The 13249-nt window shown below is 42.4% G+C and overlaps 1 protein-coding gene across 1 annotated transcript in view; it reads right to left on the bottom strand.

Moving 5' to 3' along the window:
• Nucleotides 1-4711: 4711 nt before the first annotated feature.
• clcn5b (Cl-/H+ antiporter 5b) overlaps nt 4712-13249 on the bottom strand; it is a 34944-nt gene continuing 26406 nt past the window's right edge. The window contains exons 10-13 of the mRNA XM_088925828.1: nt 12638-12824; nt 10510-10908; nt 9556-9772; nt 4712-9028 (exon numbers count right to left, since the gene is read on the bottom strand). Coding sequence (XP_088781954.1) covers nt 8938-9028; nt 9556-9772; nt 10510-10908; nt 12638-12824 — 894 coding nt within the window. The 3' untranslated portion in view covers nt 4712-8937. The remainder of the gene's footprint in view (nt 9029-9555; nt 9773-10509; nt 10909-12637; nt 12825-13249) is intronic.

The raw sequence follows: 13249 nt of genomic DNA on the forward strand, positions 1-13249 counted from the left end.
ATGAATGATCTCAGACTCAATTCTTGGAGGGCCTAGTGTTTTCTAGTTTTGTTCCAAACATCTTCTCTGTTATACATCTAATTATTTAAATCGACACATCCGAAGAAGGCTCCACAGCCAAAACGTTGTTTCTTTTCTGATGTAGTTCACGTAGGTGGCTGCGACTGCATGCATAGGCTGCAAAGAAACAAGTAAAGGTATATTCCAAGCTGAAAAGAAAAAAAACAACGTTTCGACTGTGGAGCCTTCTTCGGGTGTCCCAAACGTGTTTCTTTTCTTCTCTTTTCAGCATGGTATAAACCTTTACATGTTCCTTTGCAGCCTACGCATGCAGACGCAGTTACCCACCTGAACTAATTATTTAATTAGCTGCACAACTGTAATACTTCTAACCAGACTCCAGAGTGATATCTTGTGTAATCAACTGTAAATGTGTAATTTAGAAAATAATTAAGGTAATTAGTTAACTGCTCAGGTTGGAACAAAAAAAAAAACAGGCATCCAGGAACTGTTTGACACCCCTGTTTTAGAGAATTGGAGACATGATACAGACTGGCTGCCAACCAGCTCAGATGTGAATACACAACCATTCATGGCTGGAAAGCTCAGTCAAGTTGATTTGGGGGCCAAGGTCTTGGTAATACTGTACATGCTGATTAAATAGAAGTGCACATGGGTAGAGCAGAGGTGCTGATCTTCAACCCAGGCTGAACTGTAAGAGCTGACAGATGGCTCTCAGCCCAACTCTCAACAGCAGTATTGTCTTTGAGCTTCTGAGAGCAATTGAAAAAGTTAAAAGAAAAGGCCAAACAAATGCGCTAGTGGCCTGAATTCCTCTGGAAGTCTGCGCCGACGGCCAGGCTGGTTATTTCCTGGATGGTGCGGCAGCTCCCAGTCCCACAGGAAACGCATGTTGATGGGAGTTCCCCGAGACTTCACTGTTGTTAAACAGCAGCCCTTCCTGGACGAACCCCCCCGCCCCCTCCGCCCCATCTTCATTTTCTCACCAAATGTCACTTGCCGTGAGGCATCACAACAATAAAGCATGTACTACTGTATATATCGAGTTTTATATTTGGTCACCGTTATAGAAAAGAAATTGCTGCTCTGGAATCAATCCAGAGAAGAGCAACCAGTTAGGTTCTGGATCTTAAGGCAACGTGTTATATGGACAATCTGAAGGAACTGAATCTGTTTTCTTTAGTAAAAAAAAAGGGAAGTCCGGCAGACCATTTCAGGGAACATGAGGATCAAAGATCTCGCCAAACCTGTAGTTCTCCATTTCACCTCTAATAGTCATGATCTTTCTGATCTCTGTCTGCATCCTCACAGATTTCAGAACTGCTTTTGCAGAAAGACATCCAAAAGCAAAATGATCCTTAGACTTGGGTCACACCTTCCCCTTTCTCTCCACGACACTCATCTCCTAAATCCACTCTGTCTGTTTGCAGATTTTGGCGTACCACACCTCTCTTCCTGTTCTCCCTGAGTTTTGAGCCTTTGTTACGCCGGGCCCGTAGGTGGAAAGAAAAAGGGCACAGCGAAGTAATTGTCCTCAATCACCCAGTCCGATTAGCGGTGAAGATTACAGTCCATGATGCGACTGGGTGATAAGAGTGCAGTATTGAGAAGCAGAAAGGAAAACGGCAGGCACCTGAGATGCGCTGGGGAAGCAGTCAGATCTGGGCTGGAGAGAGGTGGGGATGACAGGTAGTTAGCGAGTGGTAGCGTTGCAAACAGGACCCGGAAGGCTGTGAACATGGAAAGAACTGTAAAGTAACTCCTGGAAAACCTGAAACAAAGCACGAACAAACACTCTTGTTAGTCGACTCAATGTCAGAGCCATAAGGAATGGTTCCTCAGGGTTTAAATAGCGTGCAAGGTTCTTAACGAGGTTCATAAGCCTGGCCTGATCTCGTTAGAGATGGCCCTGATGAGCTCCTTGCACGTGTGGAATGCGCCGTGGCGATTGAGGGTGCTGATGCAGGAGCATTGGAGCTCGTCGAGGCACCACACCCTCATTCTCATTTATGCTTTATGCTCCCTGGTCTCCGCCCTTTCTCCCCTTTGTTTTTTTGTTCTCCTGTGCCTTATTTATCCGCTATGTTCCTTCCCTCCCTCACACGTGAAGAAGGCTCCGTCATCTTTACCTTTTAGCATGGAATGAACCTTTGCCTGTTCCTCTGGATCTTTTTAGTCTTGAAGAGAGAAGAGTACGAGCAGACGGGACACAAGTACATTATTCCAAATCCTCACAGGCATCGACAAAGTCAACCTAGTGGGTTTCTTCAACACAATCCACACAACTGGAAATTAGAGGAAAGCGTTTTGAAACTGAGAAAAGGTGGCACTTCTTCACCCAAAGGGTAAAGGACAAGCTGCGTAGCCATGTTGTTGAGGCTGATATCCCGGCTTCCTTAAATTATGAATTGGATGAGGTCCTCGGCTCAATTAGATACTAACCACCCAACGGGCTAGATGAGCCAAATAGACATCTCTCGTTGGCTACACTGCTCACGCTCTTCTGCGTAAACATCGACACTTCCCCCAGACCTCATGAGCCAAGTCAATGAATCCAAGAGCTAAGCCACCTTCACCTGAAATTTCCTGTTATGAAAAATGTAGGGAAGGAGAACAAAAGAGACAGAAATGCTTAGTAGTTGGAAAATTCTTTGGCTATAAGGAGATTCAGAATTCGCCGGAAAAGAGAATCCGTGCAGTCAAGAGAGATTTTTGCCAGGAAAGCAGTGAGAACAAAACATCAGCGATGAGCCATTCCATCAGCACAGCCCTGTAGGAGAAATAATATTTGCAGTTATGTAGCATTGTTCATTCCAAAGCATCTGAATGATCTACACAAATAGGAAGGATCCCACATTGAAGTGACCATCAGCCCCACTACACAGCACATCAGCTGGAGTAGTGAGAAACAGCTTTCACATGGGAATTAAGGGCCAGACTACATGGAGATCAGACCACAATGGAATTTAGGCAGGACACAGAACCTGATAAGGCAGTCAGGTAAATAATAATAATAAAATAATAATAATAATAATAATAATAATATTTATATATAATTATATAACATATCATTTATATATACAGAGAAATAATAATACACTTATACAACGCTTTTCTAGATGCTTCACTCAAAGTGCTTTACAAGTAATGGGAACTCCCCTCCACCAATGTGCAACACTCACCTGGATGACGCGACAGCAGCCATATTGTGCCAGTACGCTCACCACACACCAGCTATCAGTGGGGAGGAGAACAGAGTGATAAAGCCAATTCATAGATGGAGATTATTAGGAGGGGATTATCAGGATCCCTTATAATAAAAGCCCAGGAGTAATTTGACTAGGACACCGGGGTAACACCTCCTACTCTTTTCAAGAAACGCCCCGGGATTTTTTAATGACCACGGAGAGTCAGGACCTCGTTTTTACGTCTCATTTAAAGGAAGGCTCCCTTTTTACAGTATGGTGTTTCCATCACTATTCTCAGGCATTAGGACCCACACAGACTGCAGCATGAGCGCCCCCTACTGGCCCCACTAACACCTCTTCCAGCAGCAGCCTTAGCCTTCCCAGGAGGTCACCCTTCCAGGAACTGACCAGGCTCACACCTGCTGGGCTTCAGTGGGTTGCCAGCTGTGAGATGTAGGGTGATATACTGTAGCTACCGAGTTTAATATCATCTGAGTGATAGGCCACTCCTCTAGCACACATTCACCTCAGTTCACTATACTTCGTCATTGATGTTTGCCTCCTACTTGTCCACCAACACCGCAGCTTAGTTTTTCCTTAGTGGTTTTCCATCCCAGTACTGTCCAGACCCAGACTTACTCAGCTTCAAAGATCTGGCACGATCAGGCTATGTGAAATCACTATCGCCAAAGCATGGTGATTGTTGTGACGTGGCAGGATTCGAGTGGGCAGCTTTTTTTATACATACTCAAAGGCGTGGTCGTGACTTTCCCAAAAGGTAATTACAGCATTTAGCCTGAAAGCTCCTATGTAACATTTATACTTCATTTGCACTCTACAAAGCAATCACGTCAAGTTCAGACTTCTTTGTCTCCCCCTGTCCTCGGGCTCTCCAGCCTACATTACACAAGCAAACATTTATATAATTTTTTTCTTTGAACGCACTGGGTGTTGGCTCAAACAAGGAACTATTCAGTTGAAAACAATCTGAATTCTATAGTTCAGAACATTTTCAAGTAACCTTTAGCTCTGGCTAAGCAGGTGAAATTGATCATGTCAGTCTGGCAGATAGGCACATTAGATGTACAGATATTTTTGACTGTTGTTACAATGACTCATTCTCCATTGCATAATGATATTGGCCATTTCAATTTAACATATAATGCAAAAAAGGGCACAGTTAAAAACTTTTATCATCAAATAAGGACACCTTGCATTATGTATCGTTCTAACAGTTTTGAGCAGGTGTGTTACACCCTCCAGAGTGATTTCCTATGTTTAATGCCAATGTTACTTGACATTTCCTGAAAATATGCTGACGAAATATTAGCTGGAAACTCTAAAAGATGCATTTAAATAGATGCATTTCCCTGTATGAGGCAGGCTTAACAGAAATCAGCTCTATTAAGACATTCTGGGCCCCACCTAATCTTTTGAGCCATTTCGATCATTCTGACATTTGTTATCATCCGTTGAACAAAGATCACAAAAATTGACCAATCTTTTGGTAAATTTCAGTATTTAATTCATTATAAAGGCAAATTCAGTTACGTGAATAAATGATTCATTTTATTCACATTCATGTGCAGTGGGTACACCAGTATAATGGAATGTTACAACAATCGTGTTTCAATGAACAAAATCACATGGAGAGTAGCTACAGTACATGACATTGTAAAATCAAAGAAATCAATGTGTGGAGTGCTTTAGCATGTTCTCTTACTATTCCAAGGATGGAAAAATATTGATATAGATACAGGGAAGTTTCAGACTGGCTTTTTAGCTTCTCCTTAAGCAGCCACACAATCTATTAGTGATGAATTTTTCTTACAGAATAGTACGAGCCAGGTGAGTCATACTGTAAGTGGTTAATTCACAATGGAGAGGTGGGTGTCATAAAGCATAGACTCATTTGACAGGAAATTCAATCTGGCGCTTTTGTCTGGATCACATCCTTTTCGGTTCTCTTGTCTATGCCCTGCCCCTCCCCACCAATGCTGAGCGCTGCGAGCCTTCTGTACATTCACAGAGAACAGAGCAGCTCTGTCTACATCCACCACATATTTGCACTTCGGTCTTCCATCTCTTATTAAAGTGCTGCCCCTTCCCATTGGCGACAAATGATCAACAGGGGAAATCCCTTCACTGAGGGTAGAGCCACTTGGGCTCTTACAAACCCAAACTGCAGCAACATGCCTCCGAAACACTGATTTAGATTAGCATCCGAGTTACAACATAGAGATTGCACAACACGAGACTACAGAGTTACTTGAGAGCTACCGCATCTAGTACTTATTCTGCTAAGGCTGACAAAAACGGTACCTTACATGGCCAGAAAAATGCAATTAAAAAAATGGATCGAGTGGTTTGGATACCCTTGCTAAATGAAACAAAAACAGTGCAATACGCATTTGCCACCAGCTATTTTGACTCCAGACGTTTGTATTTTGAATAATCTGCTGAGATTTCAAGAGCCAAAGGCCTCCTCAAAACCTTTTTTTCTCCGGAACATCAGAATCGGAGTTCTAAAACTATGCCCCCCTTGTAGTATTGGCAGCCGAAGAAATAGTTCAAAACATCCTGCACTTTATTCGCCTTGCATAGGAGCCAAAACACAAACACGTCCCCCAGTGTGGCTGAGGGAATCAATGGCTCATTCTCCTGCCCAGTTGAAGACGCAGAGGAAATAAACAGAGACACTATGTAAATGAACTGCACACCCAGCCAAGTTTCTTAAACAATGCCCCCTTAATGCTAAATTCTTGGAATAAAAAGACCTCTCTGCTTTTCTGTAGTGAAAGACCTTTCTACTGCTTTAAGTTGAATTCTCAATCTTGCCATTCATTTTGCCCTCAGAAAGACAGGCCGAACCACACACTAACAAGCAGTCAAAAAGTGATGAAGGGCATTACCCTTTCAATTAAAGGCCTGGCATTCAATGCTTGAATTATACTGATTATATGGCACACTGGGTACATTACAGCCAAGGTCTCTTCTGTCTTACAGAAACCAAGCACACAAAGTACTAACAGTTCCCTGCATCCACTGTCAAGTCAGTGGTGAGAGAACTGGATAAATGCATTTTTAGACTCATACAGCCAATGGCAGGCATGCTGCAAGCAAAAACTGTCTCTATCTCAAAACAGTGCTGTTAGCTTTTTTTATTAAATGTAGTAAATCCTTGATAGTGAAATCACTTTTTATGCTTAACACTTGTTCACCCTAGCAAACTGTGGTTCAGATGGTTTGAGAATTAATTTAAATGTTAAATGCCAGCTGTGAATATGTAAATCTGCACTGTAGTATAAACTCTATATTACAGTTTTCTTGATATTAGTATCCACAGCTGTGTATTGGTAGAATGAATGTAATTCAATTAACCTAAAACAGAAAATACAAATATTATTAGATGTAATTAGGAATATGATAAAATATGATTAGAAGTGAATAACACTGCTAGAGGAGGAGGATGGCAATACTTATGTGAGGGACCGTATAAACTGTTCTGCTGAGACCACAGTCACCTGGGCACTGACCAAGACTACAGAAAATGACATCGTCATTCTTTTTCCACATTTCTAGGAATCGGAACTGAGATTCCAGCAGAAGTTCACAGAAACTTCTGAAGACAAGATCAATGGAAATTAGTGCCAATGAAAAACTGGGACTCTGACTACGGCACAGCAGGGTGACTGCTTTGTCAAAATTAATCAGCAAAAAGCTCAATGTACGTCAGTGTTAAAAACTGAGAAAACTCTTTTTAGTCCACACAGAGCAACACAGGGTGACACCCTGTGGACACAAAGAGACTTGCGCCCTGCAGATCAGGCACTGGCTTTAAACACAGTGGCTGGCATTTCCCTCTATCTTGTTTCCTAGCCCTGGACCCAAAAGCATGCATGACAAACTTGTGTGCTAAGGTGAAAGTTACTCTTCAACTGGCAAGGTCAACTTTCTTTGTTGTTTGTTCTCAGAGGGAATACCTATAAGATCTCTGTGCTTCTTCAGTGCTGAAATCTATAAGGGAACTGTACCTCTATTAAGTCAAATCAACGTGTTTACCTGTATATTTAATAGTATTTATGCTGACATCACTGCAGATAATAGTATGGACTGAGGAAGTTAAATGTGCAGTGCAACTACCATAATAGTCTGAGAAGTAACAATACGGTCAATTGCTGTATAACACATCAGTCTCTCACTTTATCATGTTTTTTTTCCTAGACAGACAAAAATTACTCACACTAATAACAGAGAAATAAATAAACGAGGACAACAAGCTTCAGTTTTCAAATTTGTGTGGCTTTCCGTCACATTTTTGGGGGAATCGAGTTTTCCACAATTCCAGTACATGGAAGATTAACCAAGATGGATAACTGTAGCACACCGTGACCATTCAAAAGTATCAAAGACCAAAACCCAGTTTATCAGAAGAATCAGAGAATCTGATACACAAAAACTGAATGAACGATGACAAGAATTAAAAAATTGTATTGAGTGCATAACATCATGTGGAGTGATTATATTCCATCACCAAGAGAGATCTGAAAAGCAATTCATTAAAAATATACCTATGTGCAGTGATTGCAGTAAAGCTTAACTTATGAACTGATCACACATGAATCATTTCTCTCACTTTGATAAACTAAAAGACACAGTTATTCCAAACCTTGATATGGTAGTAATGAAGCAAGCAAATTTAACTCCAGCAACCAATGTCTTTCATGCCAGTTCTGCAAGTAATTGACCGTGACCCAGGTATTTCAGTAACTGGAGTAAAGCTTACTTTTTTTCACAATATTAAGCACCCAAGATTCCACCTGTTTTGTCAGACTGGCTCCTGCTTTAAACAATCTGACAAACAGCTAAGAATCTGTTTTTTTTTTAAAAACTAATTGCCATCATGCTGAAAAACCAACAGGAGGTTGTGGTTGGAGCTGAATCCAGCTCATGTTCCAGTTACGTAAACCATGTAGTTTTTTTGAATCAGCTGATGCAAGCTGAAATGCCATTTGCACTGGGTATCTGTGGATCCAATGTATGATCTGATTAATAATCGGAGCAGTTATATCCAGAACTCAATGGAACTCCCAGTGGAGAGAACACATGCCTCATGTCCATTCGCTTGCATATCGAAATCAGTTCAGTACCTTTGTTTAAAAGGGAAAACCTCCATGCTGTCCCACTCCTCACACCTAGAATTGCAAAACCCAATGCACATTTAAATTCTCATGTCCGAGAAGTTAGAAGTTAGAGAAGTGAAAAGCCAACCCACTGAAATTTGTCAGACCCACAGGTCCATAAAGGAAGCAGGAGGAGGCTGTGATCCAGTATGGCCCTAAAGCAACTCTGTTTCCCTCTTCCCCAGTGTTTCTGTTCCAGTCAGTCAAGGCTGTTGAAGCCACTGCTCAGCAATAGATCCCTGAAGTGTTTACTGTGACAGACTAGACACAGGAGAGGCAGCCATCCAGTTTGGCTCAGGGCTTCCTGTCAGTCCTGAGGGGTGCAAATATTTTCGGAACATCCAGCCACAGCTCTTTATCGGGTTACTGAGGGTAGTGCAACTTCACTTCCATCCATAGTTCTAGTTAACAGGTCGCACAGAGCATTCTGTCCCGCACACTGTGGGAAAGATTAACCCCAGTGAAAGTAGTGCAAATTAATCTGGCCAGTCTGCAGGTTTCACACAGAAGTAACGGCTCTCAACAGATCAACACGGCGGGTGTCTTCAGTTGAAGAGAATGGAATCGGGATCCCTGTTAGCCATCTGAGCCATGTGTTTCAAAATGTCCTTTTTAGTGATAATTCCTAAAAGACGCCTGAAATGAAGAACAGAACAAGTCAAACAGTGGCTTAGTTGTTTCCATTTCCAACTGGTCAGATGCTGTTTGCAATAATGAGAAAGAACAGAGAGTAAAGAATGATGTAGATTTCCCTCAGGATTCAAAGTTCTTTCCATACTCCAAGCTCACCCTACTAAAAAATGCTTAAAACAACATTACCAAAATGATTGGACATGCATTAGCCTCAAAACCACATTTGTCCTAAGACATCCTCTGAGAACATATTTAATTTATCGAAGGATAATCTCCAAAGAATGCTGGGACCCACTGAATACAGCTGGATGGACAGCAGTCCTTGGGGAAAACAATGTGACTTAATGATAAAGCTGACTTTTCTGCTTGGGGACCTGAATGCCCAGTCCTCTGCTAATGCCTACAGAGACCAAAACACAGCTTCAAGATGCACCCTAATGCCATCAGACATGAGGTACCAGGATCTGCAGCTAAGCACTGTAACTCTTTATTAAGAGCTCCTGCTCTGTCATCCTTGCTCAGTGTCCTACCCGTTGTGTGTGACGAGGCACTGACGCAGTCCCAGCTTCCGGAAGATGTCCACCACAATCTCCATGGGCGTGTGGTCAGTGACGGTAAAGGGGCTGAGGTCCATGATGCTGCGCAGTTTGAGCTGTGCCGGGCTGGTGGAGGGCTGGGGAGGCATGTACTCTGTGAAGTAAATGTGTGATGTGCTCACAATCCCATCCTGGCGTTTGCGGGCGTTTTCTGTGGAGATTTGAAAAAAAGGGGGGGGGGGGAAGGTTCATTTGGAGTAATTCTCTTCAATCTCCTTCTCAAAGTTTACCTCACAAAATATGTTGCCATGTATAAGACAACAAAAATATGTTACTTCACAAAGGTGTTGATAGTGAAGTCTGAAAAGGCAGTGCAATGGGGCCTCAGCATACTGTACATTGCCAACATTGAACTATTGTCATAATTTACACCCTCCCATGCCAAAGCATCACGGTTCAGTCAAAATAATACATTCTCATTGGTTAGCAATGTGTGGTTGGCATAAGAAACAAGAGACAGACTTTAAAACTCTTTGTTCAGAACAATCACCAGATTTCAATCCTAACCAGTAAAATATACTGTTCAATCCTACAATCACCCTCATCACAACTTAACTGAAAGCAATCCCCTTGGCTGGGAATGAACATAGAATATTTCAGAACTTTATAGGTCGCAGGCCATGTCCCACTGCAAAAGCCCAATGTTATTGTTCCACAAGATGGAGCATTTATTTACTTTTATTGCTGTGGAGATCTCTCCAACTTGCTCTGAAGTCAAAGGTAGCTTATGGCTTTTCATTAAATCAGCAGCCACTTCCTTCTGTATTTAAATAGCTATAACAGGTATGTTAACTTTCTTAATAAAAAAGCAGTGGATAGAAACTCCTCCATTAACACTTCAGTGGACAATCAGGTCAATTTCAAGTGTGTAACCTAGGAAGGCCCTACCTATTGAGATGACAAGGTCTCGTCTCAGGACGAAGCCCACCAGCCTCTGGGACTCATGGGACACCACCACGGGGAACCCGCTGTAGGTGGTCTCGCTAATTAGTGTCTCCACATCCTCCACTGTCATATGGTCTTGTGTGAGCACCGTCAAGGGTGGGTCACTCCTCCGTGGACGCATCACATCCATGGCCAGGGTCTTGTGGCCGAACTCCTCTTTGGCCTCCAGGAAGGGATAGCCGTTGAGGCGTATATGGGCTTCATAGATCCCCTCTCGCCCAATGGCGTCAGCCACCCACTTGCTGGTCATGGCAGCAGCCATCAAGGGAACAATGTACTCCAGCCCACCAGTCAGCTCAAACATGATGACCACCAGCGATACAGTCATTCTGGTCACTCCACCTGGGGAAACAAGGAAAAGGGTATAACTGGATAACGGGCTTTCTTGATTCCAGAATAGTTTTAGTTCAAGATCTAAAGCAATTCTACAGCGTATGTGTGTGTAGTGTATGTATGGTTAGAGACACTATGGGACACTAGGGCTATGGGTAAAGGGAGATGACCTGTAGAATCGCTCACATTGGGAGAAACTTTGTGTAGCAAAAATCCTCAAGGGTAAAGAGGGGCTTCATACCCCTCCAAAACAAGTCAGAAGATATCAACCAGATGCCTCTAACCTTTTCTTGTGTTTTTCTTCATACTGCATCAGGTGCAGTTCCTATCGATAAACAGAAGATTCATAATTGATTTAAAGAATTTTGTCTCTTTATTCCATTGTTTTCCCCAAAAGTGGGACATTAATACTTTCTTCAGAAATCTAACCCTCCCCTACTATAAACAGTCTAGTGTTAGTTTGGAAAAAAAGTGGCAGACTCAGCCAGGCTAAAGCTCCGTGTTTCTGGATTCTCTCTCTAATACTGTTATATCTCCCACCCTGTGCAAAGCCTCAGTATCATGGATTCTGCAAACAAGTAAGATCCCCGTGACTGTAGATCCTATTTGCCTTAATCAGTTCTCTCAGCCATAATCTCTACAGAATAAATAGCAGCTAGAAGAAAACTAAAAAAAGATGCAAGAATTTTGAGAGTACATCAAAGTGTGCTCGTCACGTTTTTGTTTCACTACATAAGTAGTTCTGATCCTGTAGTACCCCTGTGTCTGCTGGCTCTATCCAACTGGGCCCTTAATCACCAGTGCTGACAGCTACCAATAAGAGAACTATTTGCTTCTTTAGACTTTTCTCTACTCAGGCCACAGTTTCACTAATACCCTTGTACAGTAGTTCTCAGTCTTGGTCCTGGATAATCCCTGTGTCTCCTGGTTTTGCGGGAGATCGAAATCTCAATCACAGGCTCATTTATTTCTGCTTTCTGAAGTTATTAAATTTTATTGAAATTTACTTTCTGCTCTTAAACTAGAGAAGATCTGTAATTGGTATGAGCCCTGTGCTTATTATAGAGTATCAGGACTGCTGTCATTCAGGTGAATTATAACCAATTAGACTAAGCAGAAAGAAAAGCACTGACTCACTCAGGGAATGTCTTATCGTGTCATTCCCACCTGTTGTTTTTTATCGTCAACTGATCACCTATTAAGAGCTGCTTAGTCAGAAATAAGGGGGAACATTCTTATTTAGCTACCTGAGAAGAGACTGTGTGGAAGACTTTGCTGAAGTAGTTGGAAAACACACTTTAACTTGTGAACCTTTGAAAGCAAGAAAAAAGTCTAAACCAGCAAGGAGATCTGTTATAGGCAACAATTAACACAGGATTAAGAGTCACTTCTCAGTGTACTGAGAACCAGTGCTCTACATGATGGACAAAAGTGTTGACCTACAACACTGCCTCCTGACACAGAATGTCTGGCCCTATTAACCCAATTAACTGTTGCACTGAAAAGTCTGCTACCCTCCTTAAGCCAAAGCTTAAGCCAAAGGTAAAACATAAATCTGCCAGAAAGACAAAATCCTGATTGTATTTTTCAACTAGTAGGTCAGTTTTGATATTCATTGGGCCTAGTTAAAGTGCTTGGTACAGTCATGTTTTCATTGTACACAGCTTTGCATTGAAGAAACAGAGTGACTCGGTTTGGTTTTTGCTGAGCCCTGTAAAGTTTCAACCTGGCCACTCACCCAGACAGGCTGCTGCCCCCACCATGGCATACAGCCCTGGGGTGATGCAGTCTGCCCCAGGGGTGCACCAGCCCTTGAAGATCACCCAGTCGTGGTGGTAGTAGGCCAGTTGCTCCATTCCCACTCCCAGTAGTCTCCCAGTGATGGCTCCCACTGCCATGCTGGGGATGAAGAGACCAGAGGGGACCTGCGAGACAAACCAGAATTTGCAAGGAAAATCTTACAGAAGCTGAATAACCTAAAACTGCTCTTCCCTTAAAAAGTAAGTCAGTTTTTAGTGTCATCTGCCTAAACCTCTCATGCATACAAAATCAATAATTTGATTTGCTTCCTCTGAAATGCATTGTAAAACTTTACAGCCAGCCAAATTTAACACCTCTTTAGGTGCTGAGGCTTTGAAGAGGACTAGAACACCTGTCTTTGCGTGTCACTTTGTGTGATAAAAACTACTATTCCTAATACCTCACAGTACTGTGATCAGTGGACTGGATTTGAAATACATCACTTGGGCTTTATAACCCGGGCCAAAGGAAACCAAAGGACTTTGTATGACTCAAGGAAAACTCTGTGAATAGAGTTCTCCTTTTCTTTTCTTTTTTACAGGGAAAAAAG

Source organism: Atractosteus spatula, chromosome 9 (assembly GCF_055471065.1).
Source record: "Atractosteus spatula isolate fAtrSpa1 chromosome 9, fAtrSpa1.hap1, whole genome shotgun sequence".
NCBI lineage: Eukaryota > Metazoa > Chordata > Actinopteri > Semionotiformes > Lepisosteidae > Atractosteus > Atractosteus spatula.